General features: G+C 41.4%; 1 protein-coding gene across 1 annotated transcript in view; it reads left to right on the top strand.

Moving 5' to 3' along the window:
- fbxw7 (F-box and WD repeat domain containing 7) overlaps positions 1–23,734 on the top strand; it is a 147,944-nt gene that overhangs the window by 34,446 nt on the left and 89,764 nt on the right. Inside the window, exons 3-4 of the mRNA XM_071923391.2 lie at positions 19,223–19,471; positions 19,889–20,422. Coding sequence (XP_071779492.1) covers positions 19,292–19,471; positions 19,889–20,422 — 714 coding nt within the window. The 5' untranslated portion in view covers positions 19,223–19,291. The remainder of the gene's footprint in view (positions 1–19,222; positions 19,472–19,888; positions 20,423–23,734) is intronic.

Genomic DNA, 23,734 nt, shown 5'->3' with positions numbered 1-23,734 from the left:
AAAATGGCCTCTGGGACATAAGGCATACAGTTAATTCCTAAGAATGTGTTTACTGTGCATTCAGTGTGTGCTGTAAGGGGAATCTTCCTCCTCAAAGCCAAGAGTGTGGGGCAAGTCTTAAATTATTCATCCTAGGCACGCGCTGGTGAATTAAAGGTAAAGTGATAGCACATAGCAGTGCCTTGCTTGGCTCACTGCTGCATTTTTAAAGTGTGGGCTGGCACTCAAATGTCAAAATGTTAACATTGTCTTCCCCTAAAACTGTTACCCTGGTCTCAGGGACCGGATAAAGGTCCTCTCTGGGAAATTTGATCTGCAGTTTGAATAATTCAGGCTAATGGTTTGGGATTGAATTTTCATCCCAGTGCAACTTCCCAATTTCCATCCCAGTGCAATTTCCCTGTGCTTCAGACTGGAGTGCTTGATGTTCCTTGGCTACCATTGGAAAAACTGACCATGTATGATGAATAAAGTGAGTGAGCATTAGGGCTTTTGGATTTGTTTTTTACCTTTGTCACACGAGTATAGGTGAGATGCAGGACCTAGCAGCAGATGCTGTTGCCTTACATGTAGAGCTGCAATGATTAATCGATTAATCGATTAGTTGTCAACTATTAAATTAATTGCCAACTATTTTGATAATCGATTAATCGGTTTGAGTAATTTTTTAAGAAAAATAAGTCAAAATTCTCTGATTCCAGCTTCTTAAATGTGAATATTTTCTGGTTTCTTTACTCCTCTATGACAGCAAACTGAATATCTTTGGGTTGTGGACAAAACAAGACATTTGAGGACGTCATCTTGGGCTTTGGGAAACACTGATCGACATTTTTCACCATTTTCTGACATTTTATAGACCAAACAACTAATTGATTAATTGAGAAAATAATCGACAGATTAATGGACAATGAAAATAATCATTAGTTGCAGCCCTACTTAAATGTTCATTCTGTTCGCCAAGTTGTGCTTGCTGCTACACAGATGTGCTTGTGCTTTTCTTTTTCAAGCGTTCAGCTCCTCAAAAATGTTCCATACTGCAGCAAAAGTATCAGGGGTTGGGCTAGGTAGAAGGATGTTATTAAACACTTGGTCATTGCCAGAATGATAGTGTGTTAGTAGGTGAGTCATTGGGAAGATAGTGAAAGATAAGTGAGGCATATCTTTCACATGTAAATCACTTGTTTTCTTCAATATTAGTCAGTGAAGTTTGCATGCTTGTGCATGTTACCTTCCATAGAAGAGTTTTAACACTTTAGATGGAACATATGAAATAGACAGATAAACTCTAGTGAAAAGATGGGGGTGTATTGCAGAATTAATATGTTGCAATGGACGGCTGTCATATCCCGAGAAGGTTTTTTAAATATGAATTGGACACTGCCTCCAAAGCAGACTGTTGAGAAGGACTGAGATTTAGCCATCCTCTGTCACTCCCTAATCAGTCCCACAGCTCTCACCCACTCATACTCTGTAAATAATTCAGAGCACCCTTTCGCCTGCTCCAGAGAAGGGGGAACACAATTGATAATAGAGGACAGTAGGGGACAGTAAAAATAGCGGCTGATGCATATTTTTAAAGTCCTGAAACTTTAAGCAACTTTGACTGCTGGAGGCATGCTGTGGGCTTGAATTTGGACATATTTGCGTATTGATTTTTTTATTTATTTAACTATGCAAATGACCGCAAGTACATAATGAACTCTGCATAAGCGAAACAGAATCTAAAACAAAACTGGTGCAGCAAAACTTCAGTTTTGCTAGCAAAGGGACTGTCAAGTTGATAAAGCCATGGCTGATGTTAGCTATAAACTATAACAAACATGACTAAAGTGACTCAAAATTGCCCATTCTGCTGTCCATTGCTTTTTCTTTACAAAACTAAAGGTCCTGCAAACTCTGGGGCAACCTGTACATTACTAGAATGCCTCCCACTTGCTTTCCACTGGATCATTTGGTGCTCAGGACAGAGCACCTCAATAAGAGCTGGGCTCTGTGTGTTCATCAGTGCTGGTGGAGTCTATGGGTGCCTCTGTATCTGTGACGTATGTAGAGGATTAGCCCCAGTGAGACGCTAAATGGCACTGAGATTGGACGTATGAACGCATGTACTTTTGCTCTATGCCACTCACAATAATGCATACCCCTTGAGCACCTACGGTAAAAAGCACTATTGTAGTCATGAACAAGTTATTTTAGAATTATTTAGAAATTTGCTAAATCTATTGAGAATTAGTTTTATGTATCAAATAAAGCTCTTGATGGTACCTGTGTTTCACCAAAAAGACACTGCTGGAATCATGATCAAAGCTAAATAAGGCATCAAAACATCAAAGATTCAAACTGGAGCTCTCCTATAAAGTTAGCTAAAGCAATGCCCTACCGACTCGAAGTCCTGGACACGTAGTTAACCACACTTGTAGTGTTGTAGTGTGTTGACTCTTACTGCAGTTATTAACCTTTAACCTTTTTAAGGATGTAGGCTAAACTTTGCAATGTGTTACGTGGGTACAGTAGATGAGTAGAATTAGCAGAGCTCCAAGTACGAGCTTTAATCCTTCTCCTTCGTGATTTATGGAGTTGAAGTCTAGAGGTCACTGCTACATTAGGGGTTTCTGAGGACTAGAGCTATTAATACCTACAGGTATTGGGTCTATACTCTAATTTACTGCGTTTCTTTTACCCTTGAACTTCGAGGCCCCTCTTATTGTGGTGTGTTGCATGTTAGACTAGAATTGTGACAGGGGAAGACGGGTGTTGAAGGGAGGAGCTGTGTCATCCTTTGAGGAAGGCAGTTAAACACTTTTATTTTTATAAGTCATTCATGCTTCGGAAGCCCTGTTGAAAACAGGAAATCCCAAATGCAATGGCTGTGTACCCACTTTGTCCCTGTGTTGGGAGGCAGGAAGCTGTGACTTCACTGGGCTTCTTTTTGCGTTCCCATCCTGCCCAGGGAGCATTTTTTAGATGATGCTCAAAATCATGGGATGCTTTTAATTTCATATTATTTATGCATTATTATTTAATTATTTGTATTAACAGTGATGGCTACTACCTCACTGTGTCTCTGATTTGTCAACCTTCGTGACAAAAACATATCAAACATGCTGATGCTTTTTAAATTCTAAAGTAGTGAGAAATAATCCAAAACTGGAGGCCTGTCCTCTAGTGATTGATGTTAGTTGTAGTAATGCTTGAGGTTTCAGTCTTTGCCCACTAGAGAGCAGCCTACTCAGGGAAAATGGCCTGTATGCAAGCTCAGTCATATAGAGCTGGCATATTGTTTAAGGTCTTTTTAAATGACACTCACATTAGCATACTTGTTTATAATTGGCCTAAAGCACTTAGTTAATGCTATTTCAAAGTGTGTTGCCCTCCTCTTAGAAATGTGAGTCAGTTGATAATGATTTTGCTGCTTTGTTTGGGGAGTTTAAACTCCCAGCTTTGTCCATTAAAGTAGGCTAACACCAATCAGGTCATTCCTAAGGTCAAATCTGTGTCTGGGGTTGGCTGAGACATTGGCGTACAACAGCCTACCTTAATGTGTCATCGATGACTACTACACCAGTCTGCCTCACTGCAAAACAGGCTGTAGATTTACTGGACATAACTGCAGTCACAACACAATTTGCTTCACGCGCGAGGGGATCATGACTTGCAAATGTTTTATCTGTCAGAGATACTAACAAAGGCAGAAAATCTCATTCAGTTTGCAGTGGAAGAGCAGTAGTCGTTCTGGCTATTTGGTGTTTAATTGGTTCATCCTAGGGGTGGGCGATATGGACAAAATATCTTTTATATAATATATTATGATTTATGCATCGCAGTAGTTTTCTATTTTGCACAGTAGTCCCACTAACAGCTAGGCACTACTTGCAGATTTGTGAGGCTTAATTGGAAATCTTGTATCGGTTGTCCAAGTCCCCGTTAGTTTGGTCTTGTGTATCAACTAGCCTACCAACCTTGATCTGCAAATCGTAAGCCGCGAGGAGGATAAGGACAAACGTTTAGCTTGCAGAGTTTTAGTAAGGTAGGTCGGTTTACCTCAGTCATTAAACTATGATGAAAGACAGTAGTCAAATGAACATGTCTTCTTTGCCATCAAAATCATTTGAATAGTAACCTTATGCTTTACACAGCTGACCCTGCTAAAAATGCCTTCGATAGAATTAATCATGATCAACTTCCACATATCCACTATCCACCTTTTACCCGGTATGATTATGTTTACACTGCTGGAGGAAACACTGTATCTCATGCAGCAATAAACTGGCTGATTATTGTGTGATATTGGTTCAAAACTTGGCCATTTATACATCCAATAGATTCAAGATATTTCTGTTTAATATTTGTTTTGCCTGTTTGAATTTAAACAAAGTCTCCATTAACCTAGCTTAGATTTTTTTGCGGTTCTCCCTCACCTCAAATAGATGGCAGTTGACTGTTGGCCACAGTTTCCCACTGATAGCCCAGCTTCCACACGCACCTTCCGCACAGGTGATCGAACGCTTGTTGTGGCGGAGATGGTTACCATGGTATTTGCTCCTGCAGATCGGGCTTTTCTCTGGCTTTTCTCTGGCTTTTCTCCTTGGTGGTGGGGTGGGTCAGAACCGGATTGGTTTAACCCAGCTTTTCTGTTTTCTTGTTTGTTTGTCTTTGTCTTTGCATCTCTAAGAATGAGTGGCTCAGTTTCTGATTGAAAAGTCAATTCTGTTAGGCTGGCTCTTGCTCCACATTAAACCATGTTTAATGATCCCATGCTGCTTGAGGCTCCATGGCTTCCTCCCTTTTTGCACTTAGCACCAGCTCTGCCCTTCACTGTGACCAGATGTCTGTCCAATCATGGACTGTTGCCAGTGTTAACGCAGACCCCTGACGCACGAGAGGCTTTGTTTCATGCTCAAAAAAATCCCTTTTGTTTTAGCATATATGCCAAAAGTCTGCAGTTGCAAGAATCTTAAATGAGGAAACATGCATTGTAAACTGTTGACATTTTATTTTTCAGTTTGCAGTGCAGTGAAGAAAACCAATTGAAAGTCTGTAAAGTGATGTAATGATGTCCACAATTGATGTTGAGTCTGAGTCAGTATTGATGGTTACTTAATCTTCAAGTCTTCAATCAGGACTTAATCTTCAAGTTTGAGGAGATCCAGTGTGGTGTAATGACTCCACCTTTCAGGAGACAATGGAAGGAAAGATGAGAGGACAGTGACACAACTTATTGTGTGGAGTACTTTGCTTATCTGATGTGAGATGAGCACAATAATCATCATCCAGAGGATAGGCTAACTTGGTTTGTGGTTGTAATTAGATTAGGAGTGCATTAAAGCAGCTTTGGCCTTTGGACTTATTTTTTGTTGTACGTAGCTAATTGAGATGCATATGTCTAATCAAAGTGGTGTTAGTACTCTCAAGTAGGGCTGCTACAATAATTGCATAATCGAGTGATTAGTGATCCATACTAACTTTCAAATCAAATGATTGCAAATTTGTCAGAATTTATATCCTATCGCAAGCTAGGTCATTACTAGCCTGTTTAACAGGCAACTCTGTGCAGGGAGAGGTCTCAGAGTTGTTAAATGCTATTTTAGTACTGGAAGGGTCATGGACTGATTTAACTGGACATTGAGAATTTAGATTTATTTCTCAAACACTGTAAATGCTATGGTCTCATCCTTCCATGTTTTCCATGATCTAAAATATTTGGGCTTTAAAGGCCTGTGGTTTCAGGATTTTCCCATATCACCCCTTCATGCTACCCAGTCGTTGCCCATGTAATCATTGCGGTCTCCCAGTAAGACTATGGAGTCAGTAGGCGGAGCCTTCTCCAGAACCCCACCCACAGTCTCCAGGAAGTCTGAGTACTCCAAACTGCTATTAGGCACATACATGCAGCTGCAGCAATGTGGGCATTGCATCAGACTGTGGTGGTCAACAGAAATGAACCACATAGCAAAGCTCCTTCTCTCGTTTTGACCCTCACCAATAGTCGTGCGCTTTGTGTAATGACTGGAAAAAATGTGATTGTGGATGCACGCTGCTGAAATAAGGTTTCTCAGGAGGGTAGCTGGCCACATTGACAGGGTTTGGAGCTCAGCAATCTGGGAGGACCTCAGAGTTGAGCTGTTGCTGTGTTACTGTTTCAAAATGGATGGATGGATGGATCATCATTGTAAAATACTGTGATCGTTAGACTTACTTTCTGGATTTGTATGATGGCTTCTTAGCATGTAGTGCCACTCTTCCTCTGAGGCGAATCCAATGAGGCGTGAAGTAGAGCATATTAACATTATTGACAAAAGTAAATATCACAATATCAACAATATTTTGAGGAAAATTAAAAACTTTTGAGAGAATGCTTAACACAGATTTTGCAAACTCTGTTTTCAGCAGGGATTCCAAGCCTTTAGCAGCAGGTGACCCCATGTTGACATCAGAAAATCCCTGCAACTCCGAGCGCAAGCAGTTTTTGTTTTGGCAGTCATTTAAAAACCGTTAACATGATAAAGTGTCGATTCAGTTACTACCTAGAAATATCATTGCAGCCTTTTTATGAATGTTTTTTTTCTGTTAATCACTCTCTCCATCTCCTGCTACAACCCTTTCATTGATATTGTGAATGTGTCACAGATCCGTTTTTATGCCCACTAGCCTACCCTGGGTACAAGCTTTTCTATCAGAGGGAGAAAAAAAAATCTTGGAATAAAACATTATTACCTCCACAAACAGCTTCCAGCTCTTGGCTCACCTCATTGCTCTGAAGGAAAAGGCTGTCTTTTGTCTGCTTGTCTGGACACACAATGGAACTGCAATTGTATGATGTTGGAGGCTAGCACATTCCTGATTGGAAGAGACTGACAACTTGGCCTGCATCTGAGCACACACAATAGATGCGGTGGATAAAAGTCCGGTCAAAACAAGGGTTTAACTCTCTGAAGCTGCTGACCCCATCTCTTGTCATGTGGATATCCTGAAATACACATTTAACATAAGTTGCATTTTCATTGAATAACAAGGATAGTGTGGGATGGCCTGGCCAGCCAAGGACTTTTTCTATAGTGAAGTTTTTTTTCCCTTTTATATGAGGCTAATGCATTGAAACTATGAACCTTGCAATTGAGGTTTGATAGACATTTTATTTCATATGCATTTGTAGCCCTGATGAAGACTTACCTACCTAGGCTTTTATCCGTGTGGTGGACAAGTACCATCATTTTTCCCAGCTAAAACTGACCCGCAGTGTGTAAGCTTCCATATAGACTACGTCAATTTTCCCTTATCTCAAATTTAGGATAATCTTAAATGAAAAAGCGAAAAATTCATTGTCCATTTTTTGCAAAAAAATGTAAAAGATTGTGTACTCATTATGTAAAGCTGAACTATTCTTTCATTGCAGTTACATCACATAGTAGTGATCGTACCTAGAATTTAAGAGGATTCCTAATGGGTAGTGTAGGAATATTCTGACAAATTAAGACCATCCAACTTATTTTTGTGACCCTATTTTGGTTTTCAGAAGTAGACCACTACATTGCATTGTACAATTGTACATTGCAGCATAGAGGGTAATTACACATTATTAGCTCTATTCCCTTTATATTGTCTTATTTTTTCCCCTTTAAATCTATAATAATTAAAATCATAACACTGTAAAATCATGGCACATAGTGGTGGCAGTAATAGTAGCATTAATGTATTGTTTTGGAGTTCTGCTAACATTGTGCACAGTTGTACTTGTCTTGTCCTCAGGGATCCTCCTCAGAGCACAACATAGATCATTAATGGTAGGTGGTCACATTGTAGCCATTTGCACTGAGAATGCAATAGTTTATATGTACATAGACCAACAAATCATTTACAGCACAGCACTAATAACGTTGTGCAATGCATGCCATATCATATGCCAGTCCAACTGGCCCTTGCACTCAGCGACCCACTGGGATTCTGTTCTCCTGATTAACCACCCTGTGTATGCTTTGTGTCCATACCGGTTCCTCTGAAACCCTCTGCTATGGTGCAGTGAGTCTCCACTTTATGGATCAATACTGAAGCAGCAAGCTGACACAGTGAAAAGCAATATTCATAAATAATGAACAGGGCACCCTTTCACCCTGCCCTATCTTCCAGCTCTGGCCAAGAAAAGAACAAAACAATGAAACTGAGGCTTATTTTCCAATTTCGGATAAAGTGAGCGGTCAGACTGTCACCATAATGCCTCAATGCCCTCTTCCATGCCTCACCCATAGGCTGTACACATTTCTGGAATATAAACACTATTTGAATCACATGAGGATCTGACAGCCAGGGCGTTCAGTACGGATCTTGACATTTTTAATGCAATCCTCTCGCGTATTACATTTTTCTCATTGGATTCTTTGTGATGGCTGTGGGTAGAAATCTCTTTGTTTGCAGTGTGCCAGTGCTTTGCTGATGTGCTCTGTTTGTTCCAGGGAGGTGGCAACAAGGTGTTGTAGGAAATTTCTGTTGCAATGAATCACAATGGCGGGGTGTCACCTTTGCTTAGTAGCAGTCCTGTCAACTGCACAGTGACATGCCAGTGAGTGAGCATGGAGGACAGATTTAGGCGCTTCATTATTACTCCCTCCACCATCATTTTTGTAGAATGGAATTGGCAATTGGTCACAACTGCAGGCCAAAGGATGATGCACTTGACGCAAATTCTCAGGGGAAGCAGTAACGATTCTTCTATCAGTTTTGCAGTACCCACCTGAAGAGATACTAATGGCAGTCGATTTCAGAGCGCCTGTCTGCTTCACTGAACCTAGCCAGTACGTTGAATACTGAACAGGCTGGACAAGCCCCAGGTGGAGAGAAGCTGTTGTGGTCTCTGTGGATACTCATCTTAGTTAATCTTTTTAGACGGATACAATTTAAGGTAGTATGAGCTTATCGTTGAACTTTTCACCATTGTTTTATATTATGCCAAGTGCTACACTACACTGTTGTTTTCCATGTGATACTTGTCTTGAAATGACAGTTGCTTCTTAGAGCATTGCTTGGCATATTATCATTATACTCAGTTAGCTTTGGTATTTTGCAGCATTCGTATATACCCCATTACCCATTTCTTCTTTTTTTGTTTGCTTCATATTGGGGGTGACGGTAAGGAGATGACGATCTTAGATGATCATTTAACTTAATTATTCTTGTGCTATTAATAGCAAGCTGCTACGGTTCCTTTAACACAAGGCCCATTCTCCCAGTTCTTTCTCAACCTAGCTTTGCCCTGCCATCATCACTGCCCCTCCCACATGCTATCTCTCCCTCTCAAGGCCTCTTGGCTTCATCAACCCTGATTACCATTCGCCTCTGAGCTGAATGATTTGCTTGTCATCTTGTTTTTCTCGCTGCAAGTCACATGGGGGGAGGTTCTATCGCTAGACTCATCAGGTTAAACATACGTGATAAGGTGAGAGTGTGCCATCTCACTGAAGCAGGGACAGATGTTGAGATGCAAGTAAAGGGAGGCGAGGGAATAGAAAAGGATGCACTTGTTTTGCAGATGCATAAATTGGCATCAGACTCAGACATGTAGGCTGTGTGCCATATAATCTTGGTTTCTCTCAATTTACTTGGAAGCTGGAATTATTGAGCTTTTATCACAAGTGGTACAATGCATTTTTTCTTCTTCTTGCTGTTTCACCTTTTCTTTATGAGTCAGACAGAATATTTTTCAGCGGTTGGAGTAGCCATTGTATTTCACTGATATGTACTTTTTACAGCAGGCATTAATTTAATCTTGACTACGGTAACAGTTAATTACCATAATAATGCTGTCTACACAGTTACTGTTACTTAAATGCTTACCCCATACTCCTCCCCCACCGCACCCTTTCTGTTTCCTGCTGTCAGTCCCTCTGGTGCATGCAGAGTGGCTTGGATTTCTTATAATATTCTGTCCACTGCTTCCTCCATTGATGGAACAACTAGGAGCTCGAATGTCATATGAGGAAAGCACACTTTTATCGGCAAGTTGGAGGAGCGTTGTCTGAGTGGCTTACCGCTGGAGCCGGTGGTGGTGGTGGGGGGGTTTGTACAGTGGCAGCAGCATTGACGGGGACAGCATCCTCATTGCATAGCAGCCGAAGCCAGTGGAGGGAGTGGAAAGAAACGGATGGAAATTGTGGGAGACAGGAGGGAGCAGTGCTGGACATTGCATCCTGAGTATCATTTGCAACGTTAGGAATAGGTGTCTTGTGGATCAGAGTGAGTTTTACAAAAGCGGGAGCTGCAGCAGGAGGTGTGCGTCTAGATGTTGTATGGAGATAAAAGTATAGCGCAGCGAGTGGAGTAAGTGGGAAGCAGTCACCAGGGAAATGGACCGAGCGACTGTACTGCCCAACTCAAGTGCCCTTAGTGTGGAGTAAGGTGAGCGTCGGCATCTGTATTATGTTGACTGTAGATAAAAGCAGAGTACCTGTGGATCGGTGCCATGTGGAATACATTGTAGAAACCGCATCAGCTCTGAGGACAACTGAGGGAAGTCGGCAAGGACCAGGAAGTGGCGGTGGCTAGCAGCTTCCCTATTTCCCACGTCTCTTTCCCCCAGAACAGCCAGGCTACTAATGAGCAAGTCAATGTGTGGCTGTGGGTGCAGCATCATCTCCTCTCTGATGAAGAGGCTGGGCCGCACAGCCTGCTGCTCAGACCTCCTCTCCTGCAGCCATACTTCAGAACAGCTGCAGCGACTGGCCACTGGCTGCCCACCTCCACCAAAGGTAACAATGCCTCAGCGCCCACCCACCCAGCCAGATCTGTGTCTTCATCCCTCTTGACCAGGCAGCATTACGCTATTTAGACCTTGTCATTTGTGTACAATGCACCATGCATATGGGGCCTGACAGCATATTGCTGAAAGGACAGGGTGAGGTAGAATGTCTTTGTGATTTTTATTGGACAAACCCTGCTTTGGTTTTCTGAAATTATTTCTCTGTTTATAAGAACCGTTGTGCCATAGGAGAGCACTGCAGTAATTGATTCTTTAATGGAACCAGGTGATTTAATGGCTGTCTTGCTGCCTTGACAACCGTGGGCTTGCTTTCAGCTAGCAGAGTCATTTAAATGGATGCCTTCAGACTGCCTGCGGTTTACAATGATTGCTGCCCCTCCTCAATTGGAGAAAAAGCTTTTTCTAATGGAACCATATCAAAGCCAAACAAGATTGTGTATGTCTGAGTGCTTGTGTGCACGTGTGCCAGTGTGTGGAATGAGTGAGTGACTTAGGTCTAACACAAGCTTCTGTCTCATGGCTATAGCCTCTAGGGTTCACCCTGTTTCATTGCTTGTTATGCTCATGACTGTCTTAATAGTTGGCTGGTATTGATGGGGATCCATACTCCTTTCTGGAGTGCTCCTGGCAGTAGGCCATTTTCACTCTATTGGAGATTGATTCTGTTTGTCTCAAGGAAGATTTATGCTCTGATGAATAGTGATAGAATACCACAGAGGAACATGTTGTGGTAATGTTGAGCTGTTGCATGGCAACTATTCAAATGAAAGGGAGATAATGAGTGACAGATTAGAGGAGGCGTACTGCATAGAGGCAAAACTTAAATGTCAGTACTTGAGAAGTCATTGTTTCTTGGTTTTTCACTCCAATTCAGTACAAATAGCATTGCAATAGAGCAAAGTATTTCAGTGCTAAATAAATGGGGAAAACTGTTTCCCCTCTGTCAAGCAGCTCAGGAATTAAGGTTTCACTTTCTTCCTCTGAGACATCACAGGGCACCAGCTCTAAATAGAGCCATCGATTAATAGCCTCTGCAAAGAAATGTAGACACAAAGGTACTAGCGAAAGCACTGTATTTATAGGATTACTGCTCTAGAAGAAGGTCCCTGACATTGCAGCTCCTGGCTTCTGAAAGAATTCAAAATTACAAAGATAAAAATCCTCTTTATTACTTCTTATTTCACCTTTTTTGTCACATAATACAGTTACTGACTCAGGAGGTTTGGATGGTACAGTAGAATGCAGCCTTTTAGTTTAGTTTTTCAGTCTTCAGTAATAACACACTGTTAACATTGTGAAATTTAAGTATAGCTATCATAGAGCCACTGCACAAACTATATCTACAGATACTTTGTGCACAATGTACTATGTGAACAGCTAATATTTTCCACACACTCTCCCACTGTTCTATTAAGGTCACATCGGTGTGATTTATTGCTGCCATTTGAGGGTGTTCTGCTCAGTCCTCTAAGTTTCTTTCTTCCTTATCCTCAACAAGGTCTGTCTGCCTGCTGTAACCTATAGCCTTGAAAAGATGGTGCCCCTTAAGTCAGGTTTCATCTTTTTCAAGCCTGGACGGGATTGCCATCAGACAACAGATGTTGTTTTAAGGAAAACTCAAGCCCTCCTGGATCTCAGAAAGCTTTCTCAGTCCAGTCAAACACGGGTCACATGAGCAAATTATCTTGAATAATTCCAAATATAGCAGTTTTACAGATACCACAAATTTCTAAATATTCACGTACAAACTCACTTAGACCATTTGATTCACACTAAACATTTATTTCAGTATATGTGTGGATGTTTGCCCTTAAGCAATAATTTATCAGTGGCTCAGCAGCTAAATTGTTAGCTGATTGCTTCAGTTGCAGGCAATTGACACTTGTTTTACATGCATATGCAATATGGCATTACTAATCATGTTTCACTTCTAGTTGAGCACTTTATCAAGCTCTGCTCTTGCTGTGCTATGTATGTATATGATTTTGATATTTTTTATTTTTTTTATTTTATTTTATTTTGGTGTCATGCACACAAAGTGCCCAACCCTCACGGGTTTACAAGACACGAAAGTTACAGTTGCAGTGGTCATACATTTCATTACATTTCATTTCATTATAAAATTACAGATTATTATACAGCTCGGTCTTAAACAAAATATTCTGCCTTCTCTCCCAAGCTTGGAAAATAAAATCTGCTACAGAAAAGATTCCCTTCTTGAAGCACAACTCAAGTTTTTCATAATCATCCAGCCCAAAGAAATCAACATAAATAGAGGACATTTTACTAAAAAGTACATCCCTTACGTCCTCGTAAACAGGACAGTAAAGCAAGAAATGAACCTCATTCTCAACTTCACCTAACTCACACAACAAACAAAGTCTGTCTGTATACATGCTGCATTTTTGGGGTCTGGTTGCAAAGTGCCATATCTATTTTGGAAAATATTTATTCAATCCAGTGGAATCCAATGGTGAACAGGGGCAATATGCGTTACTTTTAAGTCATGACTTGTTGAATATATAGACTCTATTTACTTGTCCTTTTAATCAACAAATTAGTCAGCGGGCATGAAAGGGTGCATAGTGGAGCCGGCTAGTTAGCTGCTTGTCAGACCCTGTCCATAGAAAATTAACGCTGTCTCGTCGGCTACCCATCACTGCCCATAGAGAACCTGGCCCAAATCCACCCAAGAGAAGCATGCTGGAGTACCCCATATTAAAGCTATGCACAGGGCTAAAGTAATGCCTGTGTGTGCCACAGCTGTGGCTTTGTCTGTGGAGTGCCAACTTGGCACAGTACACTGAAGAAGTCCTAGACCCTCCCTATCAGCAGCTGTGCTGGGTGCTGCCTGGGTGCCTGCTGCCAGAGCGCTGTGCACAAACTAACAAAACTAGTCTATACACATTACTCAACATTCTAAGAAAAGAGAAAAACTTGTGGCCAATAAGGATCTAAGGCAACAGGCTTCAAGGTCCAATTAAGGAGATAGACTATCTAATATGACAGGCCTCAAACTGGTTAGTGCCACAGAGCATTGGCCTGCAGGTGAAGCTTCCACTCAGTTCAATCACGCAAAACTTTTGAATTAAGTGAAACTTTGGTGTGGGTAATTATCCATCACCATTTGTGTGATTGCTTCATATCACATGCCAGTGGAACTTGAGATGCACCAGACTACAGTAACTTTACTGCTGACTAAGGCAACTTGTTTCACAGTTTTCTGCTTCTCGCATTCCAATTAGTCTGATAAGGAAAGGAAGGGGTGGGGGAATAACTCCACTCCAGAAAAGGTTGGCTCATGTCGCTGAAATAGGTAGTGGTAGTATCTTCTGTGAAAAAGCCACACCTATTGTGGTCATAATACCATAACTGAATAAGAAGTTATGATCTCATTTTCTGTGTTTTTGGTTTCGAGAGTCTCTGAATCCCCTGGGCATCTGTCACCTGTTTGCAAATTCACACCTGCCCTCCCCAGCTTCCCAAAGCTATTTTTTTTTGTCCCTCTCTCTGACCACTTAGCAGCTCTTGCAACACTGAAAAAATTATTAATAAAATGCGTTTCGGCATCCCTAATGAAGGCCATATGCTGAAGTGTCATCTTTATTAATAAATCTTTGTTCGCAGTACTGCAAGTGTTGTGGAATTTCCTCTTTTCCTGTGTTACCTACCCATTCCATGCACCTTGTTAGTGGGTGAAGTTGAAGAAGTGCCAAAATACCATTTCAACCACTTCACAGCTGTTAACACAAGAATAGCTTGTGTAAATGTACAGCCTGCCCTTCTGAAACGATTTGCTGCTTGCCATTGCAAGGAGTAATTTATTCAAGGAGCCATGCTATTTGAGGTCGACATGTTTACATGACATGTTCAAAAGCAGACTATCCTCAGATATGGGTGACAAGAAATTGTATTCTGTAGTCTTGCTGTTGATTATATCTTAAAGGTTTGAGATTAATATGAGTACATCAAAGGAATGAGGTGAAATTTAAGCATACAGTGTGTGTGGTTGTGATAGCAAAGTAAGGTTGATAAGGAAGCATATCAGCCGTATTTGGCGTCTTTGAACAAGAATACTAAAGCTTTTGGACACTTCATGAACCAGAATTCAGTTACTTTTCTCCCATGTGATCAACATCACATTTTTCGTGTGCATTCATCTCTCCCACCCTGTGTGTGCACTGTGCACAATTGTTTGAACAACAATAACAACAAACACATTTCACGCTGTTTAGGAAACTAATTACGGAACCTTGGTTGTTCCAGTAAAAGGCAGGACAACTCCAGCTATTCATAGCCTTCCTCTGTTGAGCTCACAGCAATGAACTACCAGTCCCGAGGGGGGCTGTGCAATCTGAGATAGGGCTAATGCTTCCCACCACAGTACCAGGAGTATACAGCAAAGACTAGGAGAAGCCCTACACAGGGGCCAAAAACATTTTCCTCAAGGTCAAAGCTTGGGTTTTCACTGAAACAGACACAAAATGGGCGTGCCAGCTCTAAAACATATTTACCTATTTGTGTATCTAGTGTTCTTTAGGAAGGTTAGGAACTGCGGCCTGAAAATTGCACAGCTGATGATTCATTTGTCACAGTTAAGATTAGCCAGAGACCTCATGTGTGCAAGGAAGAGGTCATTGTCAGTGTTAAAGCTGCACTAGACAAGATTATGTACAATTCAATAGGCAAAAATAAACATTGCACTCAACCAGACTCCTCTTCTCCGACTGCATGACCAACAGTGAACTGCAAAATATAAGTAAAGTAGTCTAGAAAAGGCTGAAAACCTTAAAGATTTCATCATTGTTGCACACTGATGAAGGCTTAGGCCGAAACGTCTGTGGTGTTCATAACAAAAATAACTTTTATGAAGAATTGTTTAACGTTTACAGCCTTCCCTTCTCTTGGTGTGCGGACTACTTTGCTTAAGTGGTTTATGTAAAAAATACACCTGACGTATCAGCCTAAATCACAAAGTGGGGCTGCAATAGAGAAGAGCGTCCATCACCAGGAATTGAGACCCCGTGGATTTGCCCAAATTAAATTCTGGTGTTGGGTAGCAACAATTCTCCACCCACAGAAAGTGACGAGGGAAATACAAAACTATCTTCTAAATATTAACAAATGAGTACTCTGTTGCGAGAAAGTTGGACTCACTAAAGTTAAGTCTTTTACCTCTCCCGGGTTGATAAACATGAGTGTGTGGTGTCCAGTTTGCTAATGTGATGTCACATGATGAGGCTTTCTATCAAAGTATTACTGTAGCCAAACACCTGAAAACTTGCATGTTGGAATTTACACTCACACACTTTGTGATATCTCACCGCTGACAGGAAGAAGTGCCCGCCTTTCCATTCATTCTGTGTGTTCCCCATTCACATTCAATTCTAAGTTTTAATCCACTGCTAAATTTGTCTTTGCTTCACTAAGAATTAAGTCCTGCTAATGCACCCCCCAACCATGATTTATCAAAGGAATTTGGCTTTAATGCAAGTTTGTTCCCCATCTTAAAGGAAATATCCACCCTTGGATACTCATATGCTGTTGATCAGTGCATTCCAGGAGTTGTTTTGTGATCAAGTGTTAATTTACTTTTTGTTGCACCCGCTTTCCTCTCAGTCTGTCACATCTTCTACTTCAGTCAGGGATTTCCTACATTTCCCAGAATGCTTTTTCGACAGCTGTGTAGTTGGAGAGAGCAATAGTGTAGTAAGAACAAGAGAGCGAGTTTTTCCAGTCAAGAAAAAACAAGTCATACCCCTTAGCAACATTTTGTGGCTGTGTTGCACTGTGGTCTATTGAGGTTCCTGTCGGTGGAGAAAAGATGTTTGTTTGTGTGTCCACATGCAGCAGTCTGTCTGCTGATCTGGGTCACATCTAGATGGAGCTCGAACAACAGTGACCTGTCCAGGTATTGTATGAGAGGTTTTGCAAAGTATGGCAAAGTATGGATCATTTCCAGGTCTTGGAAATGACACAAAAAGGCTGGGGGTGTTTACAAATGGTATTGGTCATCTAATGACGGAGGGAAATGCGCTTCGACAGTCAAAATCATGATTATTGACTTCTCTTCTTGTCTATCTTTCTTTTGCATCGTTCTTTCTCCATGTCATCCAGTTTCTATGACTGCCCCCCTCCCTTTGTAAATGTGGCTGTAGTTTATGCTGTGTTCATATATAAATATTTGTTGGAGTGACTTGATGGCTCAAACCAACGACTGGAAGTCTTCATGCCGTGTATATTTACTACACTCCTCTGCTCATTGCCTTTGTTTTTGTACTTTTAACTCTTTGAACCAAAGTTACCCTTAGAAAGATTTGTGTGGTGACTTTAACTTTACCTAAGAAGTCACTTTTTGATACATTATTTAAAAATGTACTAGAAAAAGGCTTTTGAACACAGGTTTTCAGAATTTTCTCTCTTGGAGAACTGGACTAGTGCTGCAAACTAAAATGATAGGTAATGATCTTGATTCAATTTTCCTTGGTTACGACATAAAACCAGCTCGATAACTTTTGATAATGAACATAGCAGAGTTCCCCTCATCCTGGGCTGTATTTTCCTAGTTTTTGCCATCATGACAATTGATTGTGTTCAATATGTCATCACTTACTACACTGTAGAGCTTAACGTAGTTCCAGATAGCCGGAAGCGCTGCTGTCCAACACACACACACAGACAGCAAAAACACTCAAACACTCAAACAACCCAAAAAGCGATTAGGCCTAAAACACACCCTATCAACACAATAACACTCACACTGCAGGTAAACATCTCTGTAAATAACTGCGACTGAACAATTATCATGACATTTCAGTTATAATAGTCCATTTGATACTTTTAGCGGAAGAAATGGAAGAATGGGCTTTTGTTGCTTTGTGGTGATGTTCTTTTTTAAATAATGGCTATAGTGTTGAAAAATAAGACTGAAAAACAATTTCACTCCTGCTTTTTTTCTGACAAAAAAAGTGTTTTAAATAAAAGTCGACTGTCTGATCTATCTACTGTCTGACCCATTCATCTTTTATTCAGGAGCAAACTCAACCCCTTAACCTCGAAAGAAATCTTTGACCTCTGAGGTATTTGCATCCCTGATGCAAAGTATTAAAATAGCACCATTGGACATGTAGTTGTAAACCCACTGTCACTTTACATATTGTGATATTTGTTGTTGTGAAGAATAACTTTCAGCCATAGTGATATGGCTTAGTTGACAATCCTGTTGCCGCTATCGGCATACAACTTACTGAACACTGAACTGAATTTAAATCCAGTCAGGAAATTAAAGTCTGGTAAATGTATGGCATTTTGCAATGACTGGGTGTAAGAATCCTGTTTGTAAGCAAGCTAATAGTGTCTTGTCTGAGTGTAGTGAAGTCATGTTGCTTGTGCAGTTTGTTGCAGTGAATACGACAGTGAGGCCTCATGGTGTAGTCCAGCCTGTCTGATCTTCAGTCTGCACTCCCTTCACCTCCCCACAGTCGCCCCCCTCGGTCAACCCTTAGCTATCCCCCATCATGTCTAATGGTTTAACTACATATTAAAGCTCTGCAGCCATATACATTTGTGCCGTTCAGTGTGTGTAAACCAAAGGAAATGTGGAGTGGAACGAGGTTGAACCCAGCATACAAATAATTGGTGATTTGATGGTGCAGGACAGACAAGGGCAGTTTTTTGAGATGGATATTTGTCTGCATTACTGTCTGTGACTCTGTGTCAGAGGGAAAAGCTGTCTCATTGTAGATAATGCTCTTGGGCTGGTGCTCGAATTCTGCAAATAATTATGTGAGATATTTCAGAAGCAAGTTATTTGACTAGCTAGTGTATTCAGTAGGTTTTCCATCATAAATTGGCGACACAGTGGATTTAGAAGATAAACAACTTGACTTAAAAAACAAAACAAAAAAACCCGATAACTCTAGACCTTTCATTATCCAAAGCTTTTAGACTTTTAACTTAAGAACAATTATTGGACTCGATCTGGTACATTTGCGCCATATTTTTGCTTTTATATTTGACAGATTGGGCTTTGTTTATTGGCTGTGCTGGAAGTTGGAATACCAGTAGCTCTCAAGGCTAGCCTGCCTGTCCGTCTGCGTGTGAGGCAGAGCATCCAAGGCTGTGTGATCTGAAGCCAAACACACTCACTCCTACCTTCTCTTTTTTCTTGTCTACTGTCGAAAAGCAATTGTTTGGCTCCTAGAGCAAATGCTAATGTCCATTGTTTTATTTCTGAACCATGAATAAAAGATGAAGAGGGTTATTCCTTCTTTCTTTTGGAGCAAGTCAGCAACTGAGCGTGTGTTTGTGCGTATTGAAAAACTCCAATAACATCCAATAACAGCTTTATTCTTTCTCTTTACCAGAAGTGTGGTTTTTACCGTAGAATCCATTGTAGATATCAGAAAAAAACAAAACATTAACAAATATTTTTCTCTTCCTTCCCCCTCTCCCTCTCTCTGTGTACCTTTCCAGCATGTCAAGCCCTTCTCCTCCTCAGACAGCCTAGCGAAGGTCCAGGAGGTAGCAAGCTGGCTTTTGGAAATGAACCAGGATCTGCTGTCGGGGGGCAGCAGCAGCAGGCGGAGACGGGGGCCGGGGGGTCCGGCAGCGCGAGGTAACGCCTCCTCCACAGCCCGGACACCCCAGCAGGCGGCTGAGGAGGGTGATGAAGATGAACACATGAACCGGGTTGTAGAGGAGGAAGGGCAGCTGCAGCACAGGGTAATGTCCCCCGTCGTCATTGATCAACATGCATTGTAGTCGCATGGAAGAATATAAAGAAAGAACAAGTACAAACTTTTTACAGTCCTACAGCACATTTGTGGCAATGACGTATAGTTGTTTCAGAATATGTAAAGAGGACTGTGGGAGTTCTGTGGAAATTTGCAGCTAAGGTGTTAAGAGTCATAGATCAAGTTAAAAGTTAATTATTAGATTTTTATTAAAATGCACTTTTTATTACTTGGATACTAGTGATTCGTAAAATTAAAAAAAATGATTTTCTCAAGTGTTTGTCTTGGTCTTACTCTATCCTAACCTAGCAGCAAATTTTAGGCCAGACAGTGCGAGTACTACAGATTGATGTTTTCATCAGAGCATTCCTTAGAGGCATTGTATGTTTTGTCTGGCTCTTCTCAGCCTGAGGCAGCGCAGGTTGACGGTGAGAGAGAACAACCATGGGCACCCAGCGAGTCAGGAGCCAGCAACGGCCCTCAGGGAGAAGTGGAAGAAGACGAAGAGGGCCCACCAAACGAAGTAAACGGAGGAGAGAAAGGAGCCCAATGGATGTGGGAGGAGGAGCAGAGGCGGCTGCAAGGACAGCAGCTGGGAGAGGAGGAAGAAGAGGAGGAGGAGGAGGAGAACAACAACAGCAGCAGCCAGCAAGAGGAGGAGGAGGGGGAGGAGAGGACAGAGGGAGGGGAGGAGCAAGGGAGGGAGGAAGAGGAGAGGGAAGAGGGTGAGGATGAAGAGGAGGAGGATGAGGACGAGGAAGAGATGGACCAAGACAGTGATGACTTTGAACACTCAGCGGAGAGCGGGAGGGAGGAGGAAGAGGAGGAGGAAGCAGAAGGGGAGGAAGGGCTGCGGTCTCCCTCTCTCAGGAACAATGTGTCTGCCCCCAATAACAACCTGGACTCGGGTTGCACACACCAAAGCTCATCCAACAAGAAGGTAAGCACAACTGTGGTCAGTTGCATGTGATCTTTGATGCTTTTCCATGATTCTAAGATGCTCTTTAGTGGAAAGGATCATCACATCCTCCCACAGCAGGTACAGTGGTTTCAGCAGCTGTCGTTCTGGCTGTTATCACATCATTGCTGTGTAAACTTCCCACAGAATACAGAGGCTTGTAGCTAAAGGGGCTATTGTTGATTCTAGCCATCTCTACTGAATATTTAAGTCAATAGCTCCCTCTTTTGACCAAAATATGTTACTGCACTGTGATTTCATGCTGTGTACCCTTAGATAGGGCACACAACTGCTCCTAGTGGCAGGATTAGCATATTGAAACAACAACCTATAACAGCACTTGGTTATGTGTCAAAACAAGGAAACGCTGAGTAAAAAAGGGGGTATGCAAATTATATTTCAAGCAGGGCTCTGATGGCTCTGTTGATGATGTAGGGCAGGGCTATTCAACTATGAGCCACGGAGGGCCGATTGTATGCAGGTTTTCGTTTCAACCAAACGCCACACCAGGTGATTTCACTGATTAGTTCCTCCTCTCTGGTTGAAGGTGTGCTTTGTTGGAACAAAAACCTGCGTACACTCGGCCCTCTATGGCACACGGCTGAATAGCTCTGATGTAGGGTGCTTGTTCCTGTCACAGGTTAGCTTCACTAATACTTCACTAACTGGACAAGATACAAACTACCACATACAGAGACATTTTTAAATTAACACCTTTAGCGTACACTGAAGCATTTATGTTTTTGTTGGGACTAGTCTCTTCTTAGAGGACAATGTCCCCATCTACAGGGCACTACTGCTACCTAAATGTTTTGATGAACATGAAAATAATAGAAAGCATATTACATGGCTGTCTGAGTGTCTCAGCGCAAGCAAACATGTATGGGAGGTTCTGGATTAGTGCTTGATGCAGCATTTTTCACCACAGTCAATAAAGCAGCAGCAGAGTTTGGTCACAAATTGGAGAATTCAAAGTAATAAGACAGTAATAACACTTTGTTTCACCAGCCAATATCTTCTGCCGTGTCCCAGGGCCATTTGTCATGCAGTGTGAGACCACACTGTGATAGAGGAGTGAAAGTACAAAATAATTATAGCTTAGCAGCCCTGCAGCAGATACTTAATTTATGTGTACAATGTACAGAAGGCTGTTATAGGAGCTGTGAAAACTTGAAGCATGCCCATGCCTCACAGATAGATTGCTGACATGAGTGACCACTGTGACTGGAAACTGTCTGAATCGTGCTTGACATTCAAAAGACACATGTAACAGGTTGCCAGATGGATCTTTCCTCAGTAACGGCACTAATGTACTGGGTTCTAAAGACACTGGTTTCTAGTACCAGTGTTCGAATGTCAATGCTGGTGTCTTGTGTCAATGATGACTGATGAGATAATATGTAGTGAGTATGTTTCAGTGGCCTTCAGACCACCTGTATGTGAATAGTGGAAACAGAAATGCCGATGCTGCTCGCCAAGAGGGTTGCCAGATGCTAAACATGACATTCCGCATTTTCCAGTCAATTTGTGATGCACTGACAAGGATTTTGACCTATAGCCAAGTTATAATTTATTAAGTGTTTCTGAAACGATGCCACAGGCTGATATTTTACATTTTGTGGAATTTAAAGATACTACGTGTAGAATATTTACCTCAGTATATCATTCTCAAATTCTCAAAATTTTGATAGCATAGTCTAATGGCTGTAATAAGGGGACAAGGGGTCACCAAAATCATAAAAAGTCGCAATGAAGCTGCATTTTGAGAGCATCTTGCTTCCTTAATGTGATGTATGATTTCCTTTTGAAACAGGATATTGGGGCGGGACATAACACAGGGAGGGATCACTCAAAAGTGTAAACCAATATGATATCCTGTTAGGCAGAGAAATGCAGTTTTATTTGATGGGGTGAGATTGTTCAAAAATCTGTGATGGATTTATTAGTTAGAATTTTAATGTACACCTTCTGGTATACGATGAAGTCACCAGTAAAGATTTTTATTTTTCCAGGAAGTAAAAGTAATGAGCTTTTGATAACATTTTTGTCATTCTTTTTGGCCTAAATTGTCAAATAGGTGTATGTTATGATAGTTAGAATGAGCTAAAAAGGCAAACAAAAAGAAACATTTTCTAAAAACTAAATATTTTATGAAAGGATACCAGCGTCATACAGTCATTTCCTTATCTTGTCATGTTTGCCTCTTAGCTTACATAAAAGCATGCTGTTTACAGTTTCAAGTCAGTTCACTTGCCAATCCTTTGGGTTTTTTTGAAACAGGAACAACTGTGCCTTTCCGTTCAGCACTACACATGTGACTAGTGTCAGCCTTATCTTTTGATCTGTGACATTGTACTCCTGAACAGGCTCTCTCGCCCATTAGACTGGACTTAGGCGTAGCTGGCCTGTCCCCTAACCCCACACAGACGGTCCTGGAATGTGTCTTTTATGCTGAGCCATGTGGCTTTTCCTAAGATGGCCTTTAGTGTGAAATGTGCCACTTGTTTTCTTTGCGGTTCTTCAGTCTGTTTTCTGTTACTGGGTAGAAGCAGTGTGCGGAGTGACGCTTCTTAAAACTACACAGAAAGTGGCAGCATAGAGCGCACGTGAGAAATTATTCCCATCTCAACAATCAGTGAGTGCTGGAGCTGTGACAGACTTGTCATCAGCAGAGTTGTATGAAACAATACTCTTCAGCCTTAATGATTGCTCTCTAGCCATTGCTCTTTCTCCTCACACCGCTCTGGGAATGGGAAACCGCGCCATGAAGAAGGTTGCATTGCTATTGGTGAGCATGTGCTATTCTGTTTATGTTCATGTATTATAATATGTCATGTCTGTGGTCTCTCCTTTGATGTTGAGTGTACACCTGTTGTTCAGCTGTGGCCGTTGTATGCTTGGAATTAGAAGTGGTGCAGAAAGATTAGTTTAACATTGTAATGTATAGATATTTTCATGTGTTTGATGTAATGGACACGCACTGATGGTCATTGCCAATTAAATGACGGTGGATTTGTAGAAGTTGTAAATGGCTTCACGCATTGAACAACAAATCCTGAAAAAAAAAGTTTTTTAGGCTAGAAGATAAAAAATGACCCATTGTCAATACAGCTGAATTTAAGTGAGAAATGTTCAATTTATGACAATGATAAGTAACCTGTTTTGATGAAAACCATGTTAAGTCACTGTAAATTATTTATCAAAATTTCCATTCCGTTGGTGCATGAAGCAAACTCATTTGACATGATTGCTACAGTCATGCTGCTTTTTCAGCAATTAGCCTAGATTGCTGAC

Source organism: Centroberyx gerrardi, chromosome 3 (assembly GCF_048128805.1).
Source record: "Centroberyx gerrardi isolate f3 chromosome 3, fCenGer3.hap1.cur.20231027, whole genome shotgun sequence".
Taxonomy (NCBI): Eukaryota; Metazoa; Chordata; class Actinopteri; order Beryciformes; family Berycidae; genus Centroberyx; species Centroberyx gerrardi.
The sequence above is the reverse complement of the archived record's forward strand: the minus strand, read 5'-3'. Positions and strand labels throughout refer to the sequence as shown.